The sequence below is a fragment of the Nyctereutes procyonoides genome, unplaced genomic scaffold, assembly GCF_905146905.1.
Source record: "Nyctereutes procyonoides isolate TBG_1078 unplaced genomic scaffold, NYPRO_anot_genome, whole genome shotgun sequence".
Classification (NCBI taxonomy): domain Eukaryota; kingdom Metazoa; phylum Chordata; class Mammalia; order Carnivora; family Canidae; genus Nyctereutes; species Nyctereutes procyonoides.
In genome coordinates this window covers 32,909,423-32,937,115 of record NW_026575140.1, presented here as the reverse complement: position 1 = coordinate 32,937,115, position 27,693 = coordinate 32,909,423, and the positions used below count along the sequence as shown (strand labels likewise).

The window sequence follows — 27,693 nt, the reverse complement described above, 5'->3', positions numbered from 1 at the left end:
GTTTTTTTTTTTCAAAAAGTATCTACATAGGGACACCTGGGTGGCTCAGCGGTTGAGCATCTGCCTTTGGCTCAGGGCATGATCCGCAGTCCCAAGATCAAGTCCCATATCGGGCTTCCTGCATAGAGCTTGTTTCTCCCTCTGCCTATGTCTCTGCCTCTCCCTCTGTCTCTCGTGAATAAATAAAATCTTAAAAAAAAAAAAAGTATCTACATAGAGAGAGAGGGAAATTGCAAAGTATGGAGCTCTTAGATACGGGAAACTGGGACCCCCTCTCCCCTCATCAAAGGGAGTGCACCTACCTTACCTAAATCCTTAAACAACCATCACCTCTTTCTGTTTTTCGAATTAAGGCAAGTTAAATGAAACATTTTATTTTTTTGAAACTGGTTTTTAAATGCAAGACTATTCTCAAAGCCATTCCTTTTTATATAAAAGTACACAAGCTTGCCAAATGCTGGCCTGGGCTGGACGGAGCAGAGTGGACACCTTTTACCCACTTCCTCTTCTTGTTCCAGCAGAGCCTCTATGGGGTGCTGTGGGAGGTGCAGCTGGTGGCCGGTCCACTGCTGTTGGACAGGGAGGGCATCTGGCTGGGAAACTCACCTAGCCTTCTCAACGTGGGTGGGTGAAAGATCACAGAATTATCTTTAATTTTCCCCTCCTTTTCTTTAAGATTTTATTTATTCACGAAAGACACAGGGGCGGGGGGGGGGGGGAAGAGACACAGAGAGAGAGATATATAGGGCAGCCCTGGTGGCGCTGCGGTTTAGCGCCGCCTGCAGCCCAGGGCTTGATCCTGGAGACCCTGGATCGAGTCCCACGTCAGGCTCCCTGCATGGAGCCTGCTCCTCCCTCTGCCTGTGTCTCTGCCTCTCTCTGTGTGTGTCTCATGAACAAATAAAATCTTAATTAGAAAGAAAGAAACTCTCCAATCTACTGTGTGTGTGTGGGGGGGTTCCCCCTCATTCTGGGACTTCACCGGCCCGTCAAGGAGACGAAAAGGGCAACTCAGATGTTGGCCCCAGAAGCGAACTTTGCTAAGTCGAAGCAGCGCCTTCTCCGTCCACCCTCCCCCGGCCCCGTCCCCGGCCCCGTCCCCGGCCCTCGGACTCCCGGGCGGGGCCGGCACGCAGCCTCGGAGGCTCCACCTCCGCGGAGGGCGCCGTGTCGTGGGACTCCTGGGCTTGAGATCCGTATCCATCCCATCCTCACCCACCCTGCTGCGGCACGAAGATCGCAGGCGCACTGACGATGGAGCTCTGCGGAGGCCCCTCGAAGGAGCTTGTCTTCCGCCGCCCGGGGCCCCACCGGCTTCCGCCCGACCGGCCGCTTTCCGCAGGCTCTCCCTACGCCACGTTGCCCGGACCACGCGAACCCCGCTCCGGCTCCCGGGCACCGGTCTCTCCGCCCCCGCTCCATTGGGTAGCGCGGAGGCCCACATCAGCAGGACACGTGCGTCCACCAACCGACTTTGTCCCTGATCGGTCCCCGTAACGGGGCGATTCGCCCCGCCCCTCGACGGCCCGCCCCCAGGGCCAGTCTGGGCAATCATGGCGACGAGGCTAGTGACGTCACGGAGCCGCGGCTAATCGGAACGCCGCACCATACGTGGCCCTCTTGCGCTTCCGTCGCCTGGGAGAAAGGGGCGTCCTTGCGCCTGCGCAGGCCCTCTGACCACCGGCTTGCTCCGCGTGGAGGTTGCCCGGATCCGCACGCTTCAGTTCCGCCAGAGTTCCCCGCGGCGACAGTGCCGCGCGGCTCTCGCGCGCCATGTCTTGGCTCTTCGGGATCAAGGGCCCCAAGGGCGAGGGCGCGGGGCCGCCGCTGTCCCTGCCGCCCGCTCAGCCCGGGGCCGAGGGCGGTGGAGACCGCGGCGGGGGGGACCGGCCGGCTCCCAAGGACAAATGGAGCAACTTTGACCCCACGGGCCTGGAACGTGCGGCCAAGGCGGCGCGGGAGCTGGAGCACTCGAGTAAGTGCAGCGGCGGGGGCGGGGGGCCAGCCTTCCGAGCGCCGGGCGTGCCGGGTCCCTGGGCGCAGGAGAGGTGCGCAGCTGTGTCCGCCGCACCTGCCCGGTGGGGACACCGCTCTGCGGGAATCAGCCTGGTGGCTGAGGCCGCCGTGCGTGCGGGGAGGGTGGGGTACCAGCACCTTCCCAGTTGCCACGCGTCCTTTGGTGAGGAAGCTGGTGCAGACGAACTTTGAGAGGTCGCAGGTGGCAGGTGCTCGGGATGGAGTTCCTCAGTTACTGTCGACCAGGGGAGCTGCAGCCACGTGGCCGAAGCCCGGCCAACTCTGGGAGCCGAGTGCAGTGTTAGCAATTTTCCCCTTGAGAAGGGACGCGCAGTTGAGGGCCACTGGTTTTATGGAAAATAAAGCAGATGTGTGCTCGCTGGAAAGCATTAGCGTTCCGATAGGCGGGGTTTGTAAAACCACCAGATCAGTCTATCCCGGCCCCACCTGATGGCCTTCCTGACCCAGGCCTTCGAGGCGCCGTTATCTGCTGGACCTTCACTAAACTCACGTCTTTTCTTCCCCACTCTCTTTTATCACATTGGCTTAACGATTTGATTTAGGATGTAAGGTAAGGGTGTGAGGACCTACGATACAGAAGGTGCAGAATAAATATTGATTGGAAGAACACAATAGTTCTCAAACTTTTGTTTGAACAGAGATAGTCTTTTTTCCGAGGTTGTATGGAGAAGTCACGTTGTAAACAGGTGTAAACAGAAGTCTGAGGAGGGGGAGGCCTGGCACTTCGTGGTTCAGTCCCTGCGCTTCCCCGGGGCTGTGAGAACACCCTCTTGCAAGGATCCCCGGAGGAACATTAAAAACATTTATATGTTTGGGATTGGGCCTAGGACAGCCTGCTTCCTTAGGCCTAGCTGGAACACCACTGGTCCCAAACCACGTGTATTGAGTTTGCAAGGTGATTTCAGTTACCAGGGTAGTTTGAGAAACCCTGGTTGGGCTAGGCATCAGGGCACCTCAGATAATGACAGGATTTTCTTTTTTTTATTAAGATTTTATTTGTTTATTCATGAGAGACAGAGAGAGAGAGAGAGAGGCAGAGACACAGGCAGAGGGAGAAGCAGGCTCCATGCAGGGAGCCTGACGTAGGACTCGATCCTGGGTCTCCAGGATCACGCCCTGGATGGATGCAGTGCTGAACCGCTGAGCCACCCGTGCTGCCCAGATGACAGGTTTTTGACACATGACTCAATTTCTTGTCAGAGGTTTAGTTGGGGCAAATCTTTCTGCCCAGCTCTTGGGACATTTCTTCCACTCAGTCATGCATAGAATTTCAAAGTTCTCTCACTCTTGGAAGCTTAATCCTACTATCTCCAAACTCATGTAATTATATGGGCCTTGGTGAATAGCCTTGAGTGTGTCTAAGAGGGGGTATGCAGGGACCCTTCCTCATGGAATTATGTCTCTGAATAGCCACAGAGCTCCTCCCCCACCATATACTCCACCTGGTCCTCAGGGCCTTGGCTTTTGCTCTCCTATGACCATGCCTTCATTTCTCCACCAAGCAGCATCTTCTGCAGAGTCCCCAGGGGCCAGTGTCTGGAAGTGATGGTCCCCCACCAGTCTCTACATCTAGCAATTCTATTCTAAGTGTGGGCCCTACTTCATTTTATTTTTTAAAATTTTTAAGTAATTTTTACACCCAATGTGGAGCTCAAACTCCCAGCCCTGAGATCAAGAGTCGCACGCTCCACCAACTCCATCAGCTGGGTGCTCCCTCCTTCATTTTTGTTCCTGCCATCTTCCTGGCCTAACTGCTAGCCAGTGGGAGAGGTTTTACCCTGATGTATCACCTCCTTCTGTCCCCAAACACTTCTTCCCAGGGTGCCGCCTCATGCCCCTTTACTCAGCAACCCCTCTGCAAACCCGTCTTTGTGGCATGCTCAGCTCATAGGCAGCAGTGCCTGCCTGGTTAGGCCCAGGCTGTTCATTTGACCTTACTATGTCTCCAAGCAAACTAAGATGTCCTCAGCTGCTCCTGCGGTATGACCACTTGCTCTGTCCTTTGGGCCCAGCCTGATGCTTCTTCATTCCCTAGGTCTCTAGGCTTACCTGAGTGCTCCAGTCCGCATTCCTGTATAACCCTATGAAGGTGGTTGTGTAAAAGAGCACTTTGCCTGTAGTGGGTACTAAACTAATGCTTTGGAATGTACCACTCCTGTTACAGGATGATTTCAAGGTGGTAAATGATCATCAGTAGTGTTGAAATTGTAGCTTGTGCTTAGTGGGGCATGTGGATGCCAGGCACTGTGCTGAGGTTACCTGCTCTTTTGTTTCCCTCTTTTGACAGTCAGTGGTTGAGAGATCTCTGTTTTCAGGTGAGGTTAACCTGACTGGCCAAAGGTCATGCTGTGAGTACAAAGGGCAGCTAGGACCTAGTCTCAGCATTGTTGATCTGTGGCACCCACGCTCCTGTATGCTGCATCAGGATGAGCACTGTTGTTGGTCTCACTCCCTCCTGGTCAAGTGTCATTTATATTAAAGGGGCTCCTAAAGTCTGTTCAAGCTTTGGCTTTGTGGCTTCCCAGATTTACAGTGCAGGGTATGGGACCTGGTGCCTTTGTGCTGCCTCTCCTTGGGGGCGGGTCCTCAGGTGTCCTGCACCTCTGATCACCAGGGCCCTAGGGAAGAGCCTTGAGGTGAGTTGTGGAGGCTGTGTCAGCCCAGTCTGGACTGGCTCTGAAGGTACTTCCCAGGGTTAGGCAGTATGTTCTCGCCATACCGCCTGCCCTAACAGACCGAACACCGTGACCTCCACGTCCATTTCGATGTGTGGGTTGCTTATAGAACTACACACAGAAGTCATGCTCTAATTACTGTTGTGTTTGCTGCAGCTTGGGCGTGATAGGTACTGGGTTTGAAGGCTTCGAAAAGTAACACAGACCATGACACCGGGGTTGAAGGATAGATGTGAGGTCCGCAAAGGGAGAAAGCTATGTACGTTGTAGTGTCAGGGAACTGGGTTCACAGAGGTTCCCTACCTTCTTTCCATGCTGTTATGTATTAGAACATTTTTTTATGGTGAAACCTTGTATATGGGGGAGAACTGTGTCATCACTGAAATATTTAAGAAGCTGGGTGCACAGGCTTTTTTGGCAAGGAGAGCACCAGAAATTAGTTTTTTCCAGAATAGCCAAGTATTGATGGATATGAATTACGCCTTATGAATAAGATACACAAAAAAGATATTTATAACATATGTGTTTATAACATGAAGTCTGTGAAGAGCCATCACTCTGTGTGCGTTGGCTTATTTCTAACATAATTGTTTATTCCTAATCCTTTGTATTACCTGTGTGTGTTTGATAGATTAATAATAATAGGTACTGGAGGGATGCCTGGTTGGTTCAGCGGTTAAGTGTCTGCCTTCAGTCTAGGGTGTAATCCTGGAGACCCGGAATCGAGTCCTGCATTAGGCTCCCTGCATGGAGCCTGCTTCTCCCTCTGCCTCTGCCTGTGTCTCTGCCTCTCTCTCTCTGTGTCTCTTGGGAATAAATAAATATAACTTTAAGAGTAATAATAATAATAGATACTAGAGACTTTTTTTTTTATTTATTTTTTTATTTATTTATGATAGTCACACAGAGAGAGAGAGAGAGAGAGAGAGAAGCAGAGACATAGGCAGAGGGAGAAGCAGGCTCCATGCACCGGGAGCCCGACGTGGGATTCGATCCCAGGCCTCCAGGATCGCGCCCTGGGCCAAAGGCAGGCGCCAAACCGCTGTGCCACCCAGGGATCCCTAGATACTAGAGACTTAAAAGAAATGGGCCTACCATGAAAAATATGGTACTGTAGCCACCCATTGTTTTTTGTTTAATTGGGAAATGACTGCTGTGTTGACCATCCTACTCTCAATAGCTCTCCAGGATGTGACAGCTACGGGGAGGGGGGGGGGGGATAAGATCTTGTATGTGGGATTTTCTGTTGGGGGTGGAGCAGACATAGGTGACAAGAAGGGGCTGTGGTCTTTGGAGGGTGGGGTCACCAAACAAGATCTGGCCTCGGAATGAGAGTGGGAACATGTGTTTTGTGGTTGAGATTAGCTGTGTGGTCTCCCTGAAAGCCCCTTGGCACGCATGAATGCTCGCCTGGTGCCCCAGTGTCCTGACACCTGCTCTCTTCCTCTTCCCTACAGGACATGCTAAGGAGGCACTGAGTCTTGCGCAGATGCAGGAGCAGACATTGCAGCTGGAGCAACAGTCCAAGCTAAAGGTAAGTAGTGGGTGTGGTGCTGGCAGTGGTCAGCCTCATCCCTGTGGCAGAGGAAGGACCTGGAAAGAGAATGAGCACATGGGCAGTAGGCACAGGGTGGGTGCTTCAGACCTCTCCTTTCTCGAATTTGCTTTCTTGCTTATGGTTAAGAGGGTAATAGGAGGAGGTCAAAGACACAGTGGATTTGTGGCCCAAGTTCTAGCAGAACTACCTGGAAGGGCTGGTGTAGGTGAGGACCATCTGGTCTCCCCAAGGGAGATTCTGACTTGGTTTCTCTGCATCCGGCAGAACCTTTATGCTGAGCATGTAGCAAGTATAGAAAAGGCACAGGCGGGGATCCCTGGGTGGCGCAGCGGTTTGGTGCTTGCCTTTGGCCCAGGGCGCGATTCTGGAGACCCGGGATCGAATCCCACGTCGGGCTCCCGGTGCATGGAGCCTGCTTCTCCCTCTACCTATGTCTCTGCCTCTCTCTCTCTCTCTCTCACTGTGTGACTATCATAAATAAATAAAAAATTAAAAAAAAATTAAAAAAAAAAAAAAGAAAAGGCACAGGCTCTGCCCTCCACCGTTGGCTGTTGTAAAGCATAATCAAAAAGTGAGCACATTATATAAGGCACCGTGGAAACAGTGTTGGGGAAGGGAGTGACAGACTTCCCAGGATACTGTCTCGCTCCTTGGGGGCCCACCCTGTCTGTTTCCCTGGTGCTTCCCTACCTGTGGGTCTGGGTCATCCTGGGGCTTGGTGCCCAAGCGGCCAGCAGATATGTAGGGTGCTGGTCCAGGCTATGTCTTCTGGACACACCGCCTGCTCCTGTCCAGCCCCTTTGGAGCCCACAGGGGAGAGGGTTGTTGAGGCAGTGTGAGCCCTGAGCTCAGAGCCCTGAGGAGGAGGCCCCAACAGTCTCTAGGCTTGCAGCAGCTGGTATATTCTATAGGAATACGAGGCTGCTGTGGAGCAGCTGAAGAGTGAGCAGATCCGCGTGCAGGCTGAGGAAAGGAGGAAGACTCTGAGTGAGGAGACACGGCAACACCAGGCTGTAAGGATCACATGGGCACAGGGGGGCCAGGGTGGAGCACTTTGGGGGCACACCAGGGTCCCAACGTTCAGTCTGGGTCAGTTATTGCCTCGTTGAGGCTCTGGGATGACCTTGTGCAAACCTCAAAAACCCATGGATCCGTCAGTGCTCAGTATGATGGGGAGCACACGAGTCCCAAGTGTGTGTGTGTTCGTTAACAGCAGGTGGAGGTGGGTGGCTTCTCTGAGGCCAACACCCAGTAAAGTCTGGATTCTTATGCTGGTTTCAGGCCATACACCAGCTTTTCCAGCTGAGCCATATTCACACTGCCCTCTTCCTCCCTAGAGAGCCCAGTACCAAGACAAGCTGGCCCGGCAGCGCTATGAGGACCAGTTGAAGCAACAGGTGAGCTTAGCACACTTGCATGGAAGGGGTGCTGCCTCTGTCTTCCCTGAGAGCACAGGCATCTTTTGGGGCAGCGGGTAGGCCAGAATTCAGAGTTGTTTTACCAACCGTTAGTGCTGGGTCCCAGGAAAGCGTGCATGTGCGTGCTTTTACACACACAACACACCGGCCCCCAGGCTCTGGCTGTGCTGAGGGTTCTGGGTGAGAATCTGGGAACCTGGCTGTGACATGTTCATGGTAAGGTGGTTTCCAAACATCTGTACCCGTTACGGCATTACAGCTTTTAAATTTCCCAGGGAAACTTGGGTTATCTGAAAGAATGAAATCTTACCATTTGCTACAACATGGTTGGAGCTAGAGAATGTTATGCCAAGTCAGTCACAGAAAGACAAATATCAAAGGATTTCACCCATATGTATAATTTAAGAAACAAAACAGGTGAACATGGGGGAAGGGGATAGAACAAAGGACGGAGGGAAACAAACCATAAAAAATTCTTAACAGAGAACAAACAAATAGGTTTGTTGGATGGGAAGAGGGGAGGGGCAGAGGGGGATGAGCATTCAGGAGGGCACATGATGGGATGGGCACTGGGTGTTGTTGTAAGTGATGAACCACTCAATTCTACTCCTGAAACCAATATTGCACTCTGTGTTAACTACAATTTAAATAAAAATTTTTTTCAAAAAAAAAATGTAAACCTAATAGGGGAAAGAGTGTTTTGAAGACTAGACTGGGGGATCCCTGGGTGGCTCAGCGGTTTAGTGCATGCCTTCGGCCCAGGGTGTGATCCTGGAGTCCCAGGATCAAGTCCCACATTAGGCTCCCTGCATGGAGTCTGCTTCTCCCTCTGCCTGTGTCTCTGCCTCTCTCTTTGTGTCTCTCATGAATAAATAAAACATAAAAAAAAAAAAAAAAACGAAGACTGGACTGGGGATGCCCAGAGGTCCGCCCTGTGGCAGAACTGTGCTAGAGCATGAGCTCCTGTGCCACCGCCTCCCACTTCATGCACATGTGCACATGTCCTAGGTGAAATTCAAACTTGCTTGTAGAGGGCTATAGTGTGTGTAGGCCCTGGGGCGTCCTTCTCAGAGAAGTTCTCAGGGGGAACAGAGGCTTCCCCACAGGTTGAAGTATCTCCTCTCTTAGATTGTTGATCTTTCATAATATTTTTTTAAATGATATTTATTTATTCTTGAGAGAGAGAATGTGCATGAGCAAGGAGGAGGCACAGATGGAAGAGGAGAGAGACTCAGGCAGTCTCCCTATTGAGCACAGAGCCCGACGTGCAGCTCAATCCCATGAGTCTGACACTCAGAAGACTGAGCCACCCAGGTGCCCCTGATTGTTTCATAATTTTGAAAACTTTTCCCTTTCCTCTGTGGCTGCTTCTCAGCAACTTCTCAATGAGGAGAATTTACGGAAGCAGGAGGAGTCGGTGCAGAAGCAGGAGGCCATGAGGAGAGGTAGAGTTGTCATTTCTGCCTGGGGTTTGGGTGGCTGTGTCCTTGGAGCTGACCTGGGCTCGAGAAAGGCTTCTAAGGAAAGCAGGCTGTAGGCAAGCAACATTCCAAAGGCTCCCGATGCGGTCTCCTAGGGGCTCCATGTCCTTCAGTTGGGACTTTGTAGCAGAAACCGAGGCAGGCTAGGTGTTCCCACAGGGTCTGCCATGTGTTGCCTCCCTCCTGTGAGAACAGTTGCCGGGGCCTCACTGGAAGGGATTAGGGACCCTGGGCTGAACACCATCTTCCTGCTGTTTCCCTGGGCAGCCACAGTGGAACGGGAGATGGAACTGCGCCACAAGAATGAAATGCTTCGCGTGGAGGCTGAGGCTCGGGCACGGGCCAAGGCTGAGCGTGAGAACGCGGACATTATTCGTGAGCAGATACGCTTGAAGGCTGCTGAGCACCGCCAGACCATCCTGGAGTCCATTAGGTGAGGCCCAATCCCCAGTGGGCCCCTGGCAGAGTCCTGTCGCAGATGTCTTCTGGCCCTTCACCTGTGCCGGGAAGCAGCCTCAACAGGTGCTCCCATGTGCTCACCTTCAGGGCTGACCTTCAAAGCCCTGGCCCTTTCTCCAGCCAACTGCCTAGATCCATTCTTCCCTGGTCACATTGCTGCTTCCTCTACAGGACAGCTGGCGCCCTGTTTGGTGAAGGATTCCGTACCTTTGTGACAGACTGGGACAAAGTGACAGCCACGGTAAACATCCCTGCCACATATTCCTGCTTGTGGCCTATGTCGGGGTCTCCGGTGGGTCATGTCCCTCCCTCCTGCCAGCAGTGAAAAGTGCCTGGCATTCAGTGGTGGGAAGTGTGCCAAGCAGGTCCAAGGTGTAAGCATGTGCTGCCGTTGTTCCTTCTCGCTCCCCTCTGGTGAAAACAGGATGTGGTGCAGCCTCTGGGCGGAGGGCACGCGAACAAGTCAGTGTTGACACTGGCAGCAGATGTGCTGGTAGAGGGGCTGGATGATGTGGGAGGAGGTGCTAGAGTTTCAGTTTCCCTCTTCCTAAAAAGGGTTGCCCTTTAGAAGGTGTAACTGGAAATCTACCTGATGGCCTCAGGTGTGAGGCACAGCTAAAACTCCAGGGGGTCCCAGAGATGTGGCAGTGAACCCCTTTAAACCATGCGCCTGTGAGGGTTCCCACCCTCTGGTGGGAAGCAGAATGCAGCCAACAAGGCTGTAGGACTCCAGGCACATGTTCTGTGTCATGCAGCTCTTTAGCACTCAGGGCAGAGGGAAGGGCATTGGCTAGGACTGGTTCCTAAAAAGCCCCCCAATTCTGTAAGTACTTCTGCATGCCAGCATTGTACCAACCCGTCTAGGCTGCACAGTGTGACTGGGTGCCTGCTCACATGGTACTGATGTCTTAGCAAGGGGTGAGGCAAGTAACCATGCTGACTGTGAGTGTCCTGAGCATCTGCGTTCCTGGCCTTCTGACCTCTGAGGTGGTTTCTGCAAGTGCCTTGCTTTGTACGGAGTTCCAGCATCATTCTGGAGACAGTGAGGGGTGATAGATGAGGTCAGTTTGTGGCTCGAGGAAAGCAGGGTCTGGACTATCTAGGGAAGGTTAGTGAGGAAACGTGCAGCTAGTGAGAATGCTGGGATTTTTTTTTGTTTTAAGATTTTATTTATTTGTTAGGATGTGTACACATGAGGTGGGGGAGGGGAAGAAGGGTGGGGGAAGCAGACCCCCTGCTGAGCAGGGAGCCTGACCTGGGACTCCATCCCAGGACCGTGGGATCATGACCCTAACTGAAGGCAGATGCTTCATTGATGGAGTCACCCAGGCACACCTGACTGCTGGTTCTTTTTTTTTTTTTTTTTTCCACTGGTTCTTAAAATGGACCCTGGAGTCCTCTGACTCAGCCAGTGACTTGGGGTGAACAAGGGCCCCCGTCACGCTCTTCCCAAACATCTTTTGAGTAACACCTGGTTGGTAGTGGGGATCCTGCTAAATGTGGGTGTAGGCTCCGTGGATAGTGCAGCCTGAGGCCTGTTGGGGCTGGGTAAGCAGGGCAGTTGCTCTGGCTTCAGAACAGGGCTGCCTGGAGGTAGGTGCTGGCTTGGGGGTCTGACCATATCCTTCCATTCATTGCACAGGGAGCTGCTAGGACTGCAGCCTCGTGTTCAGATGAAGAAAATGGGCTTTCCTCCTGTCTGCCTTGGGTGCCCTTGGCTCAGAGCAGGGTTCATGCAGGAGGGACACCCAGCATTCATTCTAGCACAGATCTGGGTAGGGGTACACATCCAAACCTTGTGGACAGAGCTGGTGTGGGCTTGGCTGCACTGTGTCCAAGCTCCTACTTCAAGCCTTGGTGCCTTACCTGCATGCTTACCTCCCTCCTGACCCTCCTCCTTGCCCATCTCTTCTTTGGGACTCTGGTACTTGCACATTGTCGCAGGTGCTGTGCCAGGTGACACAGAGTCTGGAATCTAAATGTCAGTGCCTATCAGTATTGACAAAGAGAGCTGTACGTGATAAAATTGGTGCAGTCAGTATGCTGACCTGTTCATTGTTTGAAGGAACTACTGGCTTTCGTTTAACTGTGGAATTCATTTATTCAGAAAAAGAAGAAAGAAGCTTCAGAAACTTCAGAAAGAAGTTTAGCTTTGAGTAATGGAGGGCATGGCCTGTACACAGGAGACCTGGCCACCACTCCGAGCTGTGCTCAGCCCTGCAGTGGCCTCTATGTGGACGTGGAGGTTCGCAGTTGAAAGCCACAGATAAAGATGTTCCAAACCTCAGGGGCTTGCTTCCCAGCTTATGTCTGAAATTGGCCACTGGATTGTGAGTGTTGCAGGGAAGGAGGAGGCTAATGAACCTGCAGGAAAAACTCAGGTCTTGTTACTGTAGTTTTGGTAAATAAGCAGTGGCTTTTCACCATCTACTCACAGTCTGATGTCTTTCTCATGACCCTGCATCATGCAGGGCTGAAGGTTATGTGTGGGTGGTCAGAGGCCCTTAGAGCCAGTTTAGGCAGAGACCCAGCAAAGTGGCAAGAAGTTCTGAGGAAGGAGCTGTGTGGCTTTTTTTTTTTTTTTTTTTTTTTTTTTTTAAGCTGTGTGGCTTTACATCTGGGTGAGCTGCCATGCTGCTTCCTCTCCATTCTTTTTTTTTTTTTTTTAATATTTATTCATGAGAGACACAGGCAGAGAGAGAAGCAGACTCCATGCAGAGAGCCCAATGTGGGACTCAATCTTGGGACTCCAGGATCATGCCCTGGGCTGAAGGCAGACGCTCAACCGCTGAGCCACCCAGGCGTCCCTCCATTCTTTTTTTTTTAAAATAAGCTCTGCATCCAATGTGCAGCTTAACTCACGACCCCAAGATTGAGTCACGTGCTTTTCCGATTCAGCCAGCCGGGTGCCCTCCCTCTGTTTTGATAGGAGAGGCAGGTTGGCCTTTCTGGGAGGCACCTGTAGGCGTCTCACTGTGTCTGGGTTGTGAAGGTGCACACCCTCCCCAGTGCCCGCTGCTGCATGGTCAGAGCAGCATCCTATTGCTGAGCAGCCACAAAGGGTCACAGAGAGAGATGTGTGAACTGGCTGAGGCACAGGAGACAGTGAGAGGAGCCCTGGGTGGACTTGACCTTGGGGGTAGCTGAACCTTTATGTCCTGGGGTCCTGACACCAGGTGACACCACCTTTTCCTACTTTTGGCTTTACCACAGTGTTTCTAAAAGGAACTCTATTTTAACTTTTTAAAGAAAACTTCCAGTGACCACACATCCATCATCCCCTGCCTCCAGTGGGGGTCACCTTTCTGGGGTGTCCATTTTACTACTCATTTTTCCCTGAAGTGTTTTATTTTTTATTTTATTAAGATTTTATTTAGTGTGAAAAATGGAGACGCCCGTGTGAGCATTGGGGAGGGGTAGAAGGGGAGAGAATCTGGGCAGAGTCCACACTGAGCTCAGAGCTGGATGCAGGACCCAATTCCATTACTGAGAGGTCATGATCTGAGCCAAAACCAGAGTCAGACACTCAACTGACTGCCCCCCCCCACCTGGCCCCCCTCCCCCTCAAGTGTTTTAAGGTGAATTAAGAGCATTCTGACTAGTCTTGTGCTACCCTGTGTACTCAGATCTCTTTAGTGCTTTCCAGCTGTTGTAAACATCTGTGTTTGCTAGTTGAGTCTCTAATGTCCATCTTCAGTTTGGAATCCCTGCCTGCCAGGCCTGCCCCCTGACAAAGCCAGCAGGGATTCCGGACACAGGACTGGCTGAGGGAAAATGCCTCTTGGCCATCCTTCCTGTTAGATAAGCTGCTCCTAAGTCAATCATCAACCTTCCCAGTGAGATGGGTAGAGGGGTGGTCGCTGGAGAATGCTGGGCAATGTCAGATTCGGGAGCTGATGGCTACTTTGGGGCGGGTGCAGTCCCACCTCCCCCATCACAGTCCCCTTGGGCCCTTGTTTCTGTCACTGTGATCGCCATCTGGTCTCCTGGAACCTTGTGTCTGTGGTTTAAGAGTCGTTGTTTTCCCCTGCAGTGGCCAGGTTGTCTTGGAGGGAAGATGTTTCAGTTGAATTTCTAAGTGTTGGTGTACTTTCCAGAAACCTCTTCTTACTGTTGGTCATGTGCCCTGTGATTGTGCTCCCCACCCCTGCCCCCGTGTTTGGTCTGTCCCCCATGAGCCTCAGGATCTCTGTCTACAACTGAGGCTCTTGTCACCTGGAAGCTTCCCTAGTATAGCTGGAGTGCATCCTCCAGTAGCTTTCTGAGAAAGAGTGGTTATGGTAAGCTTTTTGATAGGTCGCCTGTCTGGAAATATCTGCAATCATATGACATTGAGCACCAGCTGGGATGCTCCTGTGTCAGCCTTGTCACCACCTCGCATGGGATGGGATGAGGTGAGGGCCCAGTGCCGACTACTAAACAGTGTGGCACAGGATGGGTCGAAGGCATTCACCTTCCTGCTGCCCCGCTCCAGGTGGCTGGGCTGACACTGCTGGCCCTCGGAGTCTACTCTGCTAAGAATGCCACATCTGTTGCTGGACGGTACATTGAAGCCCGGCTGGGGAAGCCATCCCTGGTGCGAGAGACGTCTCGTATCACGGTGCTGGAGGCTCTGAGACACCCTGTGCAGGTAATTGTGGGCTCAGTCCTCACTGGAGTGGCATGTCCTGCCCAGTTCCTTCTGACATTTCAGCCAAGTTGTGAACATGTATTTTCACTTTTCCCTCTTCATCCAAATACTGTCTATTCTCTCTGGCTCATTGGGTTTGGTTGTGGCTTTTTACTCCTTGATGTTGTCCTGGGAGCCTGTGCACATTTGCACTGCAGAGACCCTCAGCCTAGTCCACTCCGTTGCCTCTGGATCTGTTGATGTGCCTGTCCTCCTGGGGCTCCTGTGAGAAAAGTTGCTGGAAGTAGTATGGTGTCTGCTCTCCTCCTCTAGGAGAGCCAGGCTTCCTGCCCAACTTCATGTCACTCCAGTTGCATGTCCATCTATGGGCTGTGGCTGCATCTCCAAAGCAATCACTTGTGCACTTGTGGATAATGGGAAAAATAAAGATCAGTAAATAATTTTTTTTTCTTTTAAGATTTTATTTATTAGAGCACAAGCAGAGGGGAGGAGCAGACTCCTTGCCAAGCAGGGAACCTGACGTGGGGCTTGATCCCAGGACCCCAGAATCATGACCTGAGCTGAAGGCAGGCACTACCCGACTGCACCACCCAGTCATCCCAAGATCAGTAAAGAATTTGAAGGGCCTCCTGGGTGGCTCTGTCACTTCAGTATTTGGCTCTTGATTGCAGGTCGTGATCTCACTGTTGTGGGATCAGGCACCGAGTTGAGCTCTGTGCTGTGGCGCTCTCGTGTGCTCTCTCTGTAAATCGTGTCTAGCCCAGTGCCACAGCCAGCCCTGTGTGACCCTTCTAGAGCGGGAGCAGGGCCCAGTCCTGTGCGGCCTGGAGTGTGATCGCCACGGCAGTTGTATCCATGTGGTGGTCTGGTTGTGCCTGGCACTCCATTCCTGTTTGATAGGCTGTGCAGATGAGCCTGTGTCCATGTTCCTCCTTTCTGCCTGTAGGTCAGCAGGCGGCTCCTCAGTAAGCCTCAGGACGCACTAGAGGGCGTCGTCCTCAGTGTAAGTGGTGCTACCCTTCTGGGGGCTGTCATGAGCATTGGGGTGGGAGGTGCCCTTCCGCTCGGGGAGCTTTTCTATAGGATGGGGCTACTTCTTATTCCTAAAGTAGAATTTGCTGCCTGAGGCCCAACCTGGGGTAAGCTGCCTCTTGGGGTTGGTCCAGATGCTCAGGAGGAGCATCCTGGCAACAGAGCGTCCCTCAAACTGCCATGTGCCCTGGCAGCCCAGCCTGGAAGCACGCGTGCGGGATATCGCCATAGCAACGAGGAACACCATGAAAAACAGGAGCCTATACAGGAATATTCTGGCATATGGGCCTCCTGGCACCGGCAAGACACTGTTCGCCAAGGTGGGGGCACTTGGCCACACAGCGGGATGGGTTGCCATGGGCAGGGGCTGCAGCTGGGGCTTGTAGGGATACGGCGCTGGGCATCAGGGCTCATGTGGGGGGCTAGCTCTCCAGGCAAGGGGGACCCCTAGCAGCAGCTGGTAGTGGGGCTAAGCTCAGTCTACACGGACTGTGAAGGGTAGGGGAGTAAACACTCTGCCTGCCCCCCCCTCCCCAGAAACTGGCGCTGCATTCAGGCATGGACTACGCCATCATGACAGGCGGGGATGTGGCCCCGATGGGGCGGGACGGCGTGACTGCCATGCACAAGGTCTTCGACTGGGCCAGCACCAGCCGGCGAGGGTGAGCTGGGCCCCTCCTGGGATGGCTGCCCCCAAGCATGCGCATGCAGTCCAGACTTCTGGTGGCCACTGAGTTCCAGCTGTTGGGGTAGGGGGTAGGGGAGATCAGTGACTTTCCCTGCAGCCCAACTACATGGTTGCACACAAGACTGGAACGCTCTGGGATAGGAATCTGAGAGAGAAGTTCACCCGAAGGATGGATTCCTGGTGGCTTGTGCTTATCACAGGCCTCTTCCTGCCTCTGACATTAACACACTGAAGTCACAGTAATTTACTGCCAAATTAGGATGTTTAGTATGAACCAGTTGCTTTTCCACAATACTGGCACTGGGCATACCCCTCTCGGGCCTGGGGTCCCTACCACCACTGAGGTTAGCAGGTGCTTTGGGTTCCTGAAACTGAGTTCAGTTGCTGTGTGCTCAGCACCTTAGTGTGCATTGGGTGGCCCTCACCCACTTCTCATCTGGTCTTTTTTCCTTCACAGCCTCCTGCTTTTCGTGGATGAAGCCGATGCCTTCCTCAGGAAGCGAGCGACTGTAAGTATTCTGGAAGCTTCTATCTGGCCTGCTGGGCCTGGCTGGCATAGGTGAGCGATCAGGAGTGGTGTGTTCAGTGGCTGCATTGGCACTTTACAGGGAGATTGCTGGTCGCTCACAATAGAGTCTCACCCAAACCTGCTGCTCAGCCACGCTTTCTTCATAAATTTGGTCTGAGAAACGGGAGTTGATCCTGTGGCATTTTTAGAGTTTTCCCTTAAGTTTCATGGAGACCTTGTTGTGTGTGGCTCCCAGAGGGTTGGAGTGGAGCCTTCAACTTCCCTTGGCTGCCTTCCCCCTGACACCAGAACTTTCTCTGCAGGAGAAGATAAGTGAGGATCTCAGGGCCACCTTGAATGCATTCCTGCACCGGACGGGGCAGCACAGCAGCAAGTGAGGGCCACCCGCCGGTGCGGAGCCCCTTCCTAGAGGGAAACTGAGGTTCCACTTGAGCTCACGTGCCTGCTGGGGGGCAGAGCTGGAATAGGCTGGGCCCCAAGGGCTATGGGAAGGGCTAGTCAGGGTGAAGGGGTACTTTGTGGAGACCCCTGAGAAAACATGCTGGGGGAGTCTCAGGACAGCCCGGTGGCAAGTCCTCACCCACAGGTCACTGTACTTGGCGTTTCTGGCTGCCCTCCAGCGATGGGCTATTGGGATGGTCACCCCACGGCCAGGTCCCTTGGGACATCGGTTGCTCCAGGAAAGGGCTCACTCCTTACAAATCCTCTATTGCTCTCCTGGATCATTGAGGGCCTTCTAGTCCTGTGCCCACTGGTCACCCGGGGCACACCTATCCTTGCTGCTCAGCTGTGCAGCCACCAAGTCATATGTGTCCCCCTTCCCTGCCACAGCTGCTGCCAGCAGAGACCCCCCGCCCCTGCTCAGACCCCTTGGAAGTCTGGTCCAGGTTCCTGCTGAGTTGGCACTTCTGCTCAATTAGCAAAACCCCAGACCCTGTAGATTAGGTTGGGGAGGGGCAGAGGTCTGTCCCAGACCATGGGTTCCCTGTTCCTCCTGTGCATAGCACAGCTTATGTGGCCACCACATCAGGCTGGACTGTTGGTCCGCAGAGAAGTGTGGGAGGGAGGGATGGGTGGCTGGACAATGCTGGACCTTCCTCACATTTTCTGGGTTAAAAGCTACCAGATAGATTCTGCTAGAAAATTGTTCTATGTGGGTTTGAGAGGCCCCTACTCTGGGGGCAAGTGCCCAGCTTGAGCAGCCCCTTAACCCCTGCTGTCTGTTGGCTTCAGGTTCATGCTGGTTCTGGCCAGCAACCAACCCGAGCAGTTTGACTGGGCTGTCAACGACCGCATTGACGAGATGGTCCGCTTTGACCTGCCCGGGCGAGAGGAGCGGGAGCGCCTGGTGAGGATGTATTTTGACAAGTATGTTCTGAAGCCAGCCACAGAAGGAAAGCAGTAAGTGTCCTGATGGCCCAAGCGCTGTGGGGCTCTTGGCACCCCACCAGCTCCTGGCTCAGGTGCTGCACCCCAGTCCTAAGCCTGTGGTTTCACATTGGGTTCAGGTGTGTTCACCTGCTGGACCCCATGCCTCTATCCTGCTTTTTGCTGGGTTTTTAACTTAGTCTCCCACTCTCAACAAACCAGCATCTCCATCCTTTTGTCTCACATGAAGGGTTTCTTAACAGTTTGAGGCTTTTGAGGAATCTAGGCTGCAGTCGAGCCCCAGAGAATGAAGGGATCGGCATGGCAGTTGCCAGACATTGGCCGAGCTTTGTTCACTTCGGGGCTGATTGGGCAGTCTTGGAGGTGGACTTACCATTGTTCACTACTCACCCTGACTCCCGGGAGCCTCGGGCGCCTTGCCAGCACACTGCCAAGCAAGGCCTCAGTTCTGCGGAAGTCACCAGGCAATGGGGGAGCCCTCCACATTCTGTCCGGGCCACCCTCACTCATCACTCTGTCCACAGTGCTCCAAATAGGCGATGGCCTGTCTATTTTTAACCATCTCCAGGGAGCCAGATCTCAAAGCAGCACTGACCTGAATCCCTCCTGTCGCTGGTGGCAGTGAGAGCCGTCTTCTGTTCTAGGACGGGTTTTGCCTGCCAGCTCCTGCTGTCCCTCTGCTGCCTGAGCCCTTGCGTTCCACTATCTGGGCCTCTCTCCTTTGCACCCAGGTGGCCCCAGTACCCCTCACTGTTCCAGTGGCTCATTCTAGCCTGACTGCAGCCCAAATATCAAATGTGGTCTGACTTTCTGAGATCTTTTTTTCTGTGAGTGTTTGACCCATTCTCCTGGGTCTTCAGCCAGACCTGACTGGGGAGGGGTCAGCGCATGATATGAAACAGCACTCTAACCTAGACGTGTCACCTTTCCTTTGATTTCCCACTTGTTTGTTAGCAGCTCACCCCGGACAGGATTTCTGTAGCTGTTGTGCTGTATGGGCCCTGCGGGAGGTCTGAGTGAGAAGGACGTGGTTCCTGCCCCAACAGTGCATCATGCACTGCTTTCTGCACATAGCCCAGAAAGAAAAGAGGTGCCCAGCGGGGTAAAAATGGCAAACCAGGCATCAAGAGCAGATATTAGGGCAGAGTTTGGCTCTTTAAAAATTGGGGCATTCAGTTGAGGTTGCTGTCACTGGCAGATACCCCAGTTGTCCTTTCATGTAGGAACCAAGGGGCCCTCCTCGACCTCCAATCTTGCCCTGAGTCCCTCAGGCACCCAGAGCATCATGTGGGAATTCCTCCTTCCCAGGCGCTTGAAGCTCGCTCAGTTTGACTACGGGAAGAAGTGCTCCGAGATTGCACAGCTGACAGAGGGCATGTCGGGCCGGGAGATCTCCCAGCTTGCTGTGGCATGGCAGGTGAGCAGGGGACACTTGCCTTACAGCTGCGAGCTTGGCCCATTGGGAAATAGTCACATGAAGATGGCTGGTGCTGACCCCTGCCTCCCCCGAGGTGTTTCTGTTGGAAGGATTCTCTGCACACAGATGTGATGCCCTGCCCTACTTTCCAGCCACCACCTGCTTCTGCCTCCACTGCAGGGAAGGTGTGGAGAGGTATCACTGTCTTTACGTATTATGGCCTACTCATTGTCATTGTGGGTTTATTTATTTATTTATTTACTCATTCACTCATTTATTCATTTATTTTAAAGATTTTATTTATTTACTCATGAGAGATACACACACACACAGAGAGAGAGAGGCAGAGACACAGGCAGAGGGAGAAGCAGGCTCCATGCAGGGAGCCGGACGTGGGACTTGATCTCGGGTCTCCAGGATCATGCCCTGGACCAAAGGCGGCGCTAAACCACTAAGCCACCCGGGCTGCCCTCATTGTGGTTTTAGTCCAAATCAGGTGGGGCTTCTCTGAAATCATGTGTGTTCCCTGGAAATGAACCAAGTGTCCATATGGGCATCAGTGTTCCACAGGCCTTGATGTCTCAGTAACCACTGGAGTCTGTTCCAAGCTGGGTCCTAGCACATTTGGGACAGGTAATTCTATAGTTAGTGGGGGTTAAGGGACCATGGGGGGCACATAGGGCATCCCGTGAGCTATCTGGCTCCTCAGAGGGCAAGTGAGATGAGGAAGAAAGAGTGAATCTGATCTGATAAGGGGTCAGGCATTCTCCTTCCCAGCTCTTCTCCAGATGGAGACCATGAGTGTTGAGGATTGTCTGCTCCATGTAGTTTATTGTGGTGTCTTGAGGGTAGCATGGAGCACACTAGTTGACTTTATCCTTGTTCTGTGGCCCAAGGGCACACAGCCCAGGGTAGTACTTGTCATTCCCAGCACCCACTGTTTGCTCCTGAAATGTCCACAGTCTCCCACCCCCCATACTCCCAGGGCAGAAGAGCCAGCTGATCCCCAGGAGTCCTCAGTGCAGCCATCCAGAAAGCATTTGCAGATTGGTAATCGCTGAGGAGTGAAAAGCCCTATAGGTGCAGGGTGCTGACTGGCTCCTGTCTCTGACCATCCCTTAGTTTTGTGCTGACATCGCTTCCTCTGTGGGGTCTGTGTTCAGATCTGTCTGAGGCTACATGACAATCCAAACATTAGAAATTTAACAGTGCTTTTAAGTGAACATGTATTTTGTTAATTAGATACCTACTTTGATTCGAACATGGTAGCTTGGGTACATAGGGACTGTGTTAGTCTGAGAGAGCTGGGTTGTGCTGCTGTGACAGCTCCAGACTGAGTTCTCCCTGCATGGATCAGCTGAGTGCTCTGCTCCAAGCTGTCATTCCTCAGCATCCAGGTCTCATGAGGGTGGCTCTGTTTCCACAACCAACAGGGTATAGGATAGGACACCTGTCAGGTTACACTGCTCTAATAGTACTGCATCCCAGGGGCACTAACCATAGACTTTCCTATTCCAAGGTTCCGAAGGTAGGAAGTCCCAGATCAGGGTGTCAGCTTCTGATGGTGGCCCCCTTCTGCCTTTCAGATGGTTGTTTTTTGGCTTTGTCCTCGTCATGTGGCAGAGAGAGCTCTGGTGTTTAAGGACTTGTCCCATAGGATCAGGGCCCTACTCTCATGACCTCCTTGAACATTAATCACTTCCTTAGACGCTCCAACTCTAAATACAGCTGCACTAGGGGATAAAGGCTTCACTGTATGAATTTAGGGACACATTCAGGCCCTGACAGCAAACCATCCCTGCTTCTCAGTGTTTCCACCATGAACCAGCATACCTCCTTTCTGTCCACATCACATGTCAGCTGGTTGCAACAAGCCTGGTGGATGGAGAGCTGGTTACTGTCAGATGCCACCCAAGTGTGGGAGGCAGTGGATAGATGCCCAGAGCCCCTGGGATGCTTTCCCTGGGAGGTCCAGTCCTCCACCAGGGTGTATCCAGTCATTGACCAGTGAGCTCAGCCCAAGACATGTCAGATCATCCTATCATGCTCATGGGAGAGGAGAGTGAGGGACAGAGGGGAGGTACCACAGTGTGTTGTGTACCCCTGGCTCAGGAGGAGTGTGCTCACATGCTCTTGTGCCCTCGGGCGTAGTGCTGGTAGTTGGGCTCGCTCCTGCCTGCTCTGCCCCTCCTCCTGGGCTAGACTGCTTGGGGGGCCCTTCACGTACTCACTCTAAAGTCCCTGCTGCTTGTATGATTTATCTGTGGAGTTCATGCTGCCTCTTAACCACTCTGTTGTGGGAATTCACTGTGTTGTTATTCTTTAAAGGAAATTTATCATTTTAACCGTTTTAAGGTACATACTTGGCTTTAAGCGCATTCCCGTTGCTGTGGAACCATCACCACCATCTGTCTCCAGAACATCTTCCCAAACTGAGATGCCACTCTGTTAAACACTAATCCCCATCCCCCTCCCCGGTCCCTTGCACCCACACATCCACTTTCTGTGAATGTAATTCCTCTAGACAATGCACATGAGTGGAACCATGCAGTATTTGTCCTTTTGTGACTGATTTCACTAAGCATAGTGTCCTCAGGTCCATCCATCTTGTAGCACGTGTCAACATTTTCTTCCCTTTTAAGGAGGAATTGTAGTCCCTTGTGGATGTATTTCATTAATCCATTCATCCATTGAGATGGACCTTTGAGTGGCCATTGTGAATAATGCTGCTGTGAACGTGGGTGTACAGGTATCTGACACGGCACTCTTCATTCCTTTTGAGTATATACTCAAGTGAAGGTACTATTTTTAATGTTTGAGGAGCTGCCATGCCATTTCCCACAGTGGTTACACCACTTTACATTCTCAGCAGAAGTGCACACAAGGTGGTTTCTCACCCCCCTCACCAACATTTGTTATCTTCTGTTTTTTTTTTTTTTTTTTTTTTTTTAATAACAGCCATCTTAGTGGATGTGAAGTGATGTCTCATTGTAATTTGAGTTGCGTTTCTCTGATGATTATTGACATGGGTGTCTCGTGTGCTTTCTGGCCATGTGTGTTTTGTTTTTCGTGTTTTTTTAATAAAGATGATTTATTTATTTGAGAGAGAGCATGAGTGGGCAGAGAGGGAGAAGCAGGCTTCCCGCTGAGCAGGGAATGGGACACTGGGCTCAATACCAGGATTCTGGGATCATGACCCGAGCTGAAGGTGCCTGAGCCACACAGGACCCCCTCAGCATGTGTATTTTATTACAGGAATATCTATCCATGTCCTTAGCCCATTTATGAATAGGGTTATTTTTTGTTGAACTTTAGGAGGGTTTTTTTTTTTTTTTTAAGATTTTATTTATTCATGAGAGACAGAGAGAGACAGGCAGAGGAAGAAGCAGGCTCCATGCAGGGAGCCCGATGTGAGACTCAATCCCAGAACTCTAGGATCACACCCTGAGCTGAAGGCAGATGCCTAATTGCTGAGCAACCCAGGCGTCCTAGGAGTTCTTTATGTATAGTGGATACTAACCTTTAATCAGATAGGTGATTTATAGAAAGTTTCTGCCCTTCAATGGGTTGCTTTTTCACTCTTTTTTTTTTTTTAAGATTTTTTATTTATTTATTCATAGAGACACAGAGAGAGAGAGGCAGAGACACAGGCAGAGGGAGAAGCCGACTCCATGTAGGGAGCCCGACGTGGGACCTGATCCCGGGTCTCCAGGATCACGCCCCCAGCCGTAGGTGGCGCTAAACCGCTGCACCACTGGGGCTACCCTTCACTCTTTATTTTGTTGATAGTGTCCTTTGATGCACAAAAGGTTTAAGATTTTATTTTTAAGTAATCTATACCCAACATGGGGCTCAGACTCACCATCCAGAGATAGAGTCATACACTCTACTGATTGAGCCAGCTGAGTGGCCTCCCCCCACCCTTTTTTTTTAAGATTTTGGTACACAAAAGATTTTTATTTTGCTAATAGTTCAACTTGTTTTGTTTCTCATCTGTGCTTTCAGTGTCATAGCCAAGAAATCATCACTAAATCCAATGTTTGGAAGTTTCCTCTGCATTTTCTTCTAGTAGCTTTATAATTTGAGGTCTTACAACTAGGTGGTTCATGTTTTTGTTTTTTTTTTAAGATTTTATTTATTCATAAGAAACACAGAAAGAGAAGCAGAGACACAGGCAGAGCAAGGAGAAATATGCTCCATGCAAGGAACCTGATGCGGGACCCGATCCCGGCAATTTGGGATTACTCCCTAAACCAAAGGCCGATGCTCAACCACTGAGCCACCCAGGCGTCCTTGGTGTGATTTATGTTTAGTTAAGTTTTGTATGTGGTGTGAGGTAGGGGTCCACCATCATTCTTTTGCATGTGGATATCCAGTGTTCCCAGTACATTGGTTGAAAAGACTGTCCTCTTCCCTTTGAATGGTCATGGCATCCTTCTTGGAAGTCAATCTGACCACACATGTGAGGGTTTCTGGGCTCTCCATTCTGCTCCACTGGTCTGTATCACTGTCATGCCAATACCACACTGATTTATAGTCAATTTTAAAATCAGGAAATATGAAACCTGAAAATCTTACCCAAGACTGTTTTGGTTATTTGGCCTCCCTTAAGAAGCCAAATTCACATAAAAGAATTCTATATGATTTTTACGATGGATTTCTTTTTTTAAAAAGATTTTATTTATTTATTCATGACAGACACATGCACAGAGAGCAGAGACACAGGCAGAGGGAGAAGCAGGCTTCACGCAGGGATCCCTGTTCTCCAGGATCAAGCCCTGGGCTGAAGGCAGTGCTAAACCACTGCCCCACCCGGGGTGCCCCTTAGAATGGATTTTTTTTTTAAATTATTATTTCTGTAAAAGCATCATTGAGATTTTTGATAAGGATTGCGGTGAATCTGTAGATCACTTGGACATAACAAGTTTAAGTCTTCCAACATATGAATGTGTATATCTAATTTGGTATCTAATTTTGATATCTTTTAATTTTTAAAATTTTGAAGTGGGCTCCATGCCCTGAGATCAGGACCTGAGCTGAGATCAAGAGTCAAACACTTCACTCAATGAGTGACCTTAATTTATTAGTTTTAACTTTTGGGGAGAATCTTTAGGGTTTACTACATATAAAATTATATCATCTGGAAACATAATTTTACTTCTCCCCTGCCAATCTGGATCCCTTTTATTTCTTTTTCTTGCCTAATTGCTCTGCCTAGGATTTCTAGTACTATGTTGAATAGAAGTGGTGAGAGTGGGCATCCGTGACTTGTTCCTGACCTTAGAGGAACTGCTCTCAGGCTTTCACCATTGTTAATGTGTTTGCTGTGTGGATTCTTCATATATGACCTTTAGAAAGTTAAGGAAAATTTCCTCTATTCCTAGTTTATTAAATGTTTTCACCAAGAAAGAGTGTTGAATTTTGTCAGATTCATTCTCTGCATCAATTGAAATGATCGTATAGTTTTTGTTCTTCATTCTGTTAACGTGGTACATCATGTTGATTAATTTTCCTGTGCTCCATGATCGTGCTTTCCAGGAGTAAATCCCACCTGGTCATTGGGTAGAAGTCCCTCGCTGTGCTAATGATTTGGTTTGCAAGTATTTTATTGAAAAATTTTGCATCATTGTTCATAGAGGGTATTGCTCAGTAGTTTTATTGGGTGTTTTTGTCTGATTTTAATATCAAAGTTATGCTGGGCTCAGAATGAGTTAGGAAGTGTTCCTTCCTCGTCAATATTTTGGCAGAGTTCGAGGAGGATCAGTGTTTGTAAGTGTTGACAGAATTCATTGGTGAAGCCATCGAGTCCAGAGCTTGCTGTTTTTTGTTTTTGTTTTTAATGCAGTTTCCTACGTCTCAATAATCTCAGGCTCACGGGAAAGTTGCAAGGATGACATGGAGCCTCCCCCACCTCCATGCTGTGACTTCTTTCATGATGCACATTGGCCATGTCACTGTGGACTCCACCTCAGACTTAATCTTTTCCGGATCCCCTCCAAGGTCTCCCATGTTATTCAGTTGCCATGTCTGCTTCAGCTCCTCTGGGCTATGACAGTTCCTTAGATGACTCTTGTTTTTGATGATCCTGGCAGTTTTGAGGAGTGCTGATCAGGTGTTAAAGAGATTGTCCTGATGTTTTTCTCACAGTTAGACTGAGATTGTAGGTTTTGGGAGAAGATCCCAGAGATGAGGTACCCTTCTGGTCACATCCTGACAGGAGACACATGACATCCGTACATCACAGGGATGTGACCTGTTGAGGGTGGTGCCCCCCAGGTTTCTCTGTGGTACTAAGTGCAGCCATCCCACAGTAGGGATCCTGGCCTCCTTGGGCAGACATGCCTTCTCAAAGGGGCTCCTGACTCCCTGTACCTTCCCACCAGGGAAGCTTCCAGGTGCTTTGGGTGCCCAGTGATCAGAGGCAGTGGAGCCTGGTGGGATACTCTGACCAAGCCATTGCTGGGGGCTCCCAGGGAGCTCTCTTCCTAGGGGCCCTGCCCTCCCCTCAGTATCAAAATGGACCTGCTCCTCAGTGGCATGTGGTGGTTCTGTTATCTATGCCCTGGCCTGAGGGGAGCTTTGGTCTCTGAAGTAGGGGCCTTTCGGGTCTACGGTGGGGGGCTGAACTGCTTCCTGACAGCTGGAAGCTTTGTTTTTAGAAAGTCATTGAGAAACGCAGTGATGTGAGAACATAGCACTGGTGCCAATGGGGGATGTGGGCAAAGCCACAGGCATTGCAAGGATGGTGGCTGCCCTGGGCCGTGGATTCACTTGTAAGCACGCGTGTATGTGTGGACACACCTGCACACAGGGAAGCAAAGCATGTGCTTTTGGCATGTTGGCATGTGTGTGTTCTGCTGGGGGGCCAGTCCCTTCCTAAGACTGAGCACAGGCTTGTGGTAGAAGTTACCGGCTAGCAATCTCCTTAGTGGACTCAACATCCCAGTCTGCCCCCACCCCCAGGAAGTCTTTCAGGGTCTTGGAGGGCATCTCCATAGGCAAGCACATGGGTGGGGCCAGGCAGGCTGCCTCATCCCTGGGTCTGGCCCTGTCTTGCAGGGTGGGTGGTTCCTGGTGACTGGCACACTCTGAAAGCCTGGGGCTGGGAGACACTTTTCCCCTGCAGGTGGCCACTCTGGGTGCCCTGCATCAGTACTCTCTTTTCCTGTCAGGCCATGGCATATGCTTCCGAGGATGGGGTCCTCACTGAGGCGATGATGGATGCCCGAGTCCAGGATGCCATGCAGCAGCACCAGCAGAAGATGCAGTGGTTGAAGGCTGAGGGGACCAGACCTGAGGGTGGCCAGTTCCTGATCCCAAGTACACAGGCTGAATGAGCTGGGCCTGAGTACCCAGATGGCTTTACCAGGAAGAAGCACCAAGATGCCCACATCTCATGGTGATCGGCCTACACAGTCGCCCACCTCAGCATTTTTAAATACTCCTCCAGTCAGGGCCAGGACAGCATTAAAGCCCTCTGCTTGGGACCAGCGGCAGCTGTGGCGTCTTTGTGGTGGGGTTGGCTCCTCTGTCCTCCAGACTGTGGTGCTTGCTGGAGAGAGCCAGGCCATCCCCTGACCCCAGGACGCTACTGGGAGATATGTTTCCAAGCCAGACCCATGCCTGGGAACAGTGGTGAAGCTGGCACTGCCGGTTCTCAGGTGCTGGCTAAGCTCTCCTGGCTGCTACATCTGTGACCAGAGGGGCCTAGGTGAGGGAGATCTGGGCATGGGTAGGGGCCTGACTTGCCCAGTCTCACCCAGCAAGTGAGGGTTGTGCAGAGCAGGTCGTTGTACTGCTGGGTGGGAGCTGCTTCTCCCAGTCTGCCCCCACTCCCTGAACTAGGGAGAGGGAGAAGCCCTGCACACATCTGACCGTGATGCACCCAGGGGTAAGAACTAGCTGCCAGCAATTGGTGCGAGTGCCTGCAAGACCCCAGACCCATTGGCCAGGAACTTCTGGTGTGTGGCGGGGTTGCCCTTACCCAAGGGATGTGGCCCTCCATCCACTGGAGTTGGGGTCTTTTTATCCAGAATCCAATAAAAACTCTTGACAGGATACCTCACAATGTGTATTTCATGGCTGATTTGGGGGGGGGGGGGGCAGGGGTTGAAGGGGGTCACAGGTTCAGAGATGAAAGAAGAGGCAGAGGCTGGAGCTTTCTGGAGAATTTACTGACCAGCAGGGGTGGGGGTCACAGTGAGGCGCCCAACCGGGGATGCCCTGGGCAGGGTGGCCACACTTGCCGCAGTGGGGCTTGGGGGCCTTATTGCTGCTAGGCTGGGGCCTCCACCAGACCCCTGCCTCCCGCCCTCCACCCCCATTGCGGCCCGCGGACGCACACGCCCCATGCACATGCTCCCGTGTGCAGACGTGGGCG

At 51.7% G+C, this 27,693-nt stretch overlaps 1 protein-coding gene across 1 annotated transcript; it reads left to right on the top strand.

Moving 5' to 3' along the window:
- Positions 1-1,665: 1,665 nt before the first annotated feature.
- Positions 1,666-27,371, top strand: LOC129497066 (ATPase family AAA domain-containing protein 3). Its single transcript, XM_055305531.1, has 16 exons — positions 1,666-1,975; positions 6,170-6,246; positions 7,182-7,283; positions 7,608-7,667; positions 9,064-9,133; positions 9,437-9,602; positions 9,800-9,869; positions 14,103-14,258; positions 15,205-15,261; positions 15,485-15,610; positions 15,828-15,952; positions 16,436-16,487; positions 16,810-16,880; positions 17,741-17,908; positions 19,205-19,313; positions 26,486-27,371. The coding sequence occupies exons 1-16, from the start codon at positions 1,774-1,776 to the stop codon at positions 26,648-26,650; spliced, it is 1,776 nt and encodes a 591-aa protein (XP_055161506.1). The 5' UTR covers positions 1,666-1,773; the 3' UTR covers positions 26,651-27,371.
- Positions 27,372-27,693: the final 322 nt, after the last annotated feature.

Excerpts from the sequence above, each read along its gene's own strand:
- LOC129497066 (XM_055305531.1), top strand. The coding sequence starts at position 1,774 with ATGTCTTGGCTCTTCGGGATCAAGGGCCCCAAGGGCGAGGGCGCGGGG. Across the intron at positions 7,668-9,063 it reads AGGACCAGTTGAAGCAACAG|CAACTTCTCAATGAGGAGAA; the intron begins GTGAGCTTAGCA and ends GCTGCTTCTCAG. Across the intron at positions 16,881-17,740 it reads ACGGGGCAGCACAGCAGCAA|GTTCATGCTGGTTCTGGCCA; the intron begins GTGAGGGCCACC and ends TGTTGGCTTCAG.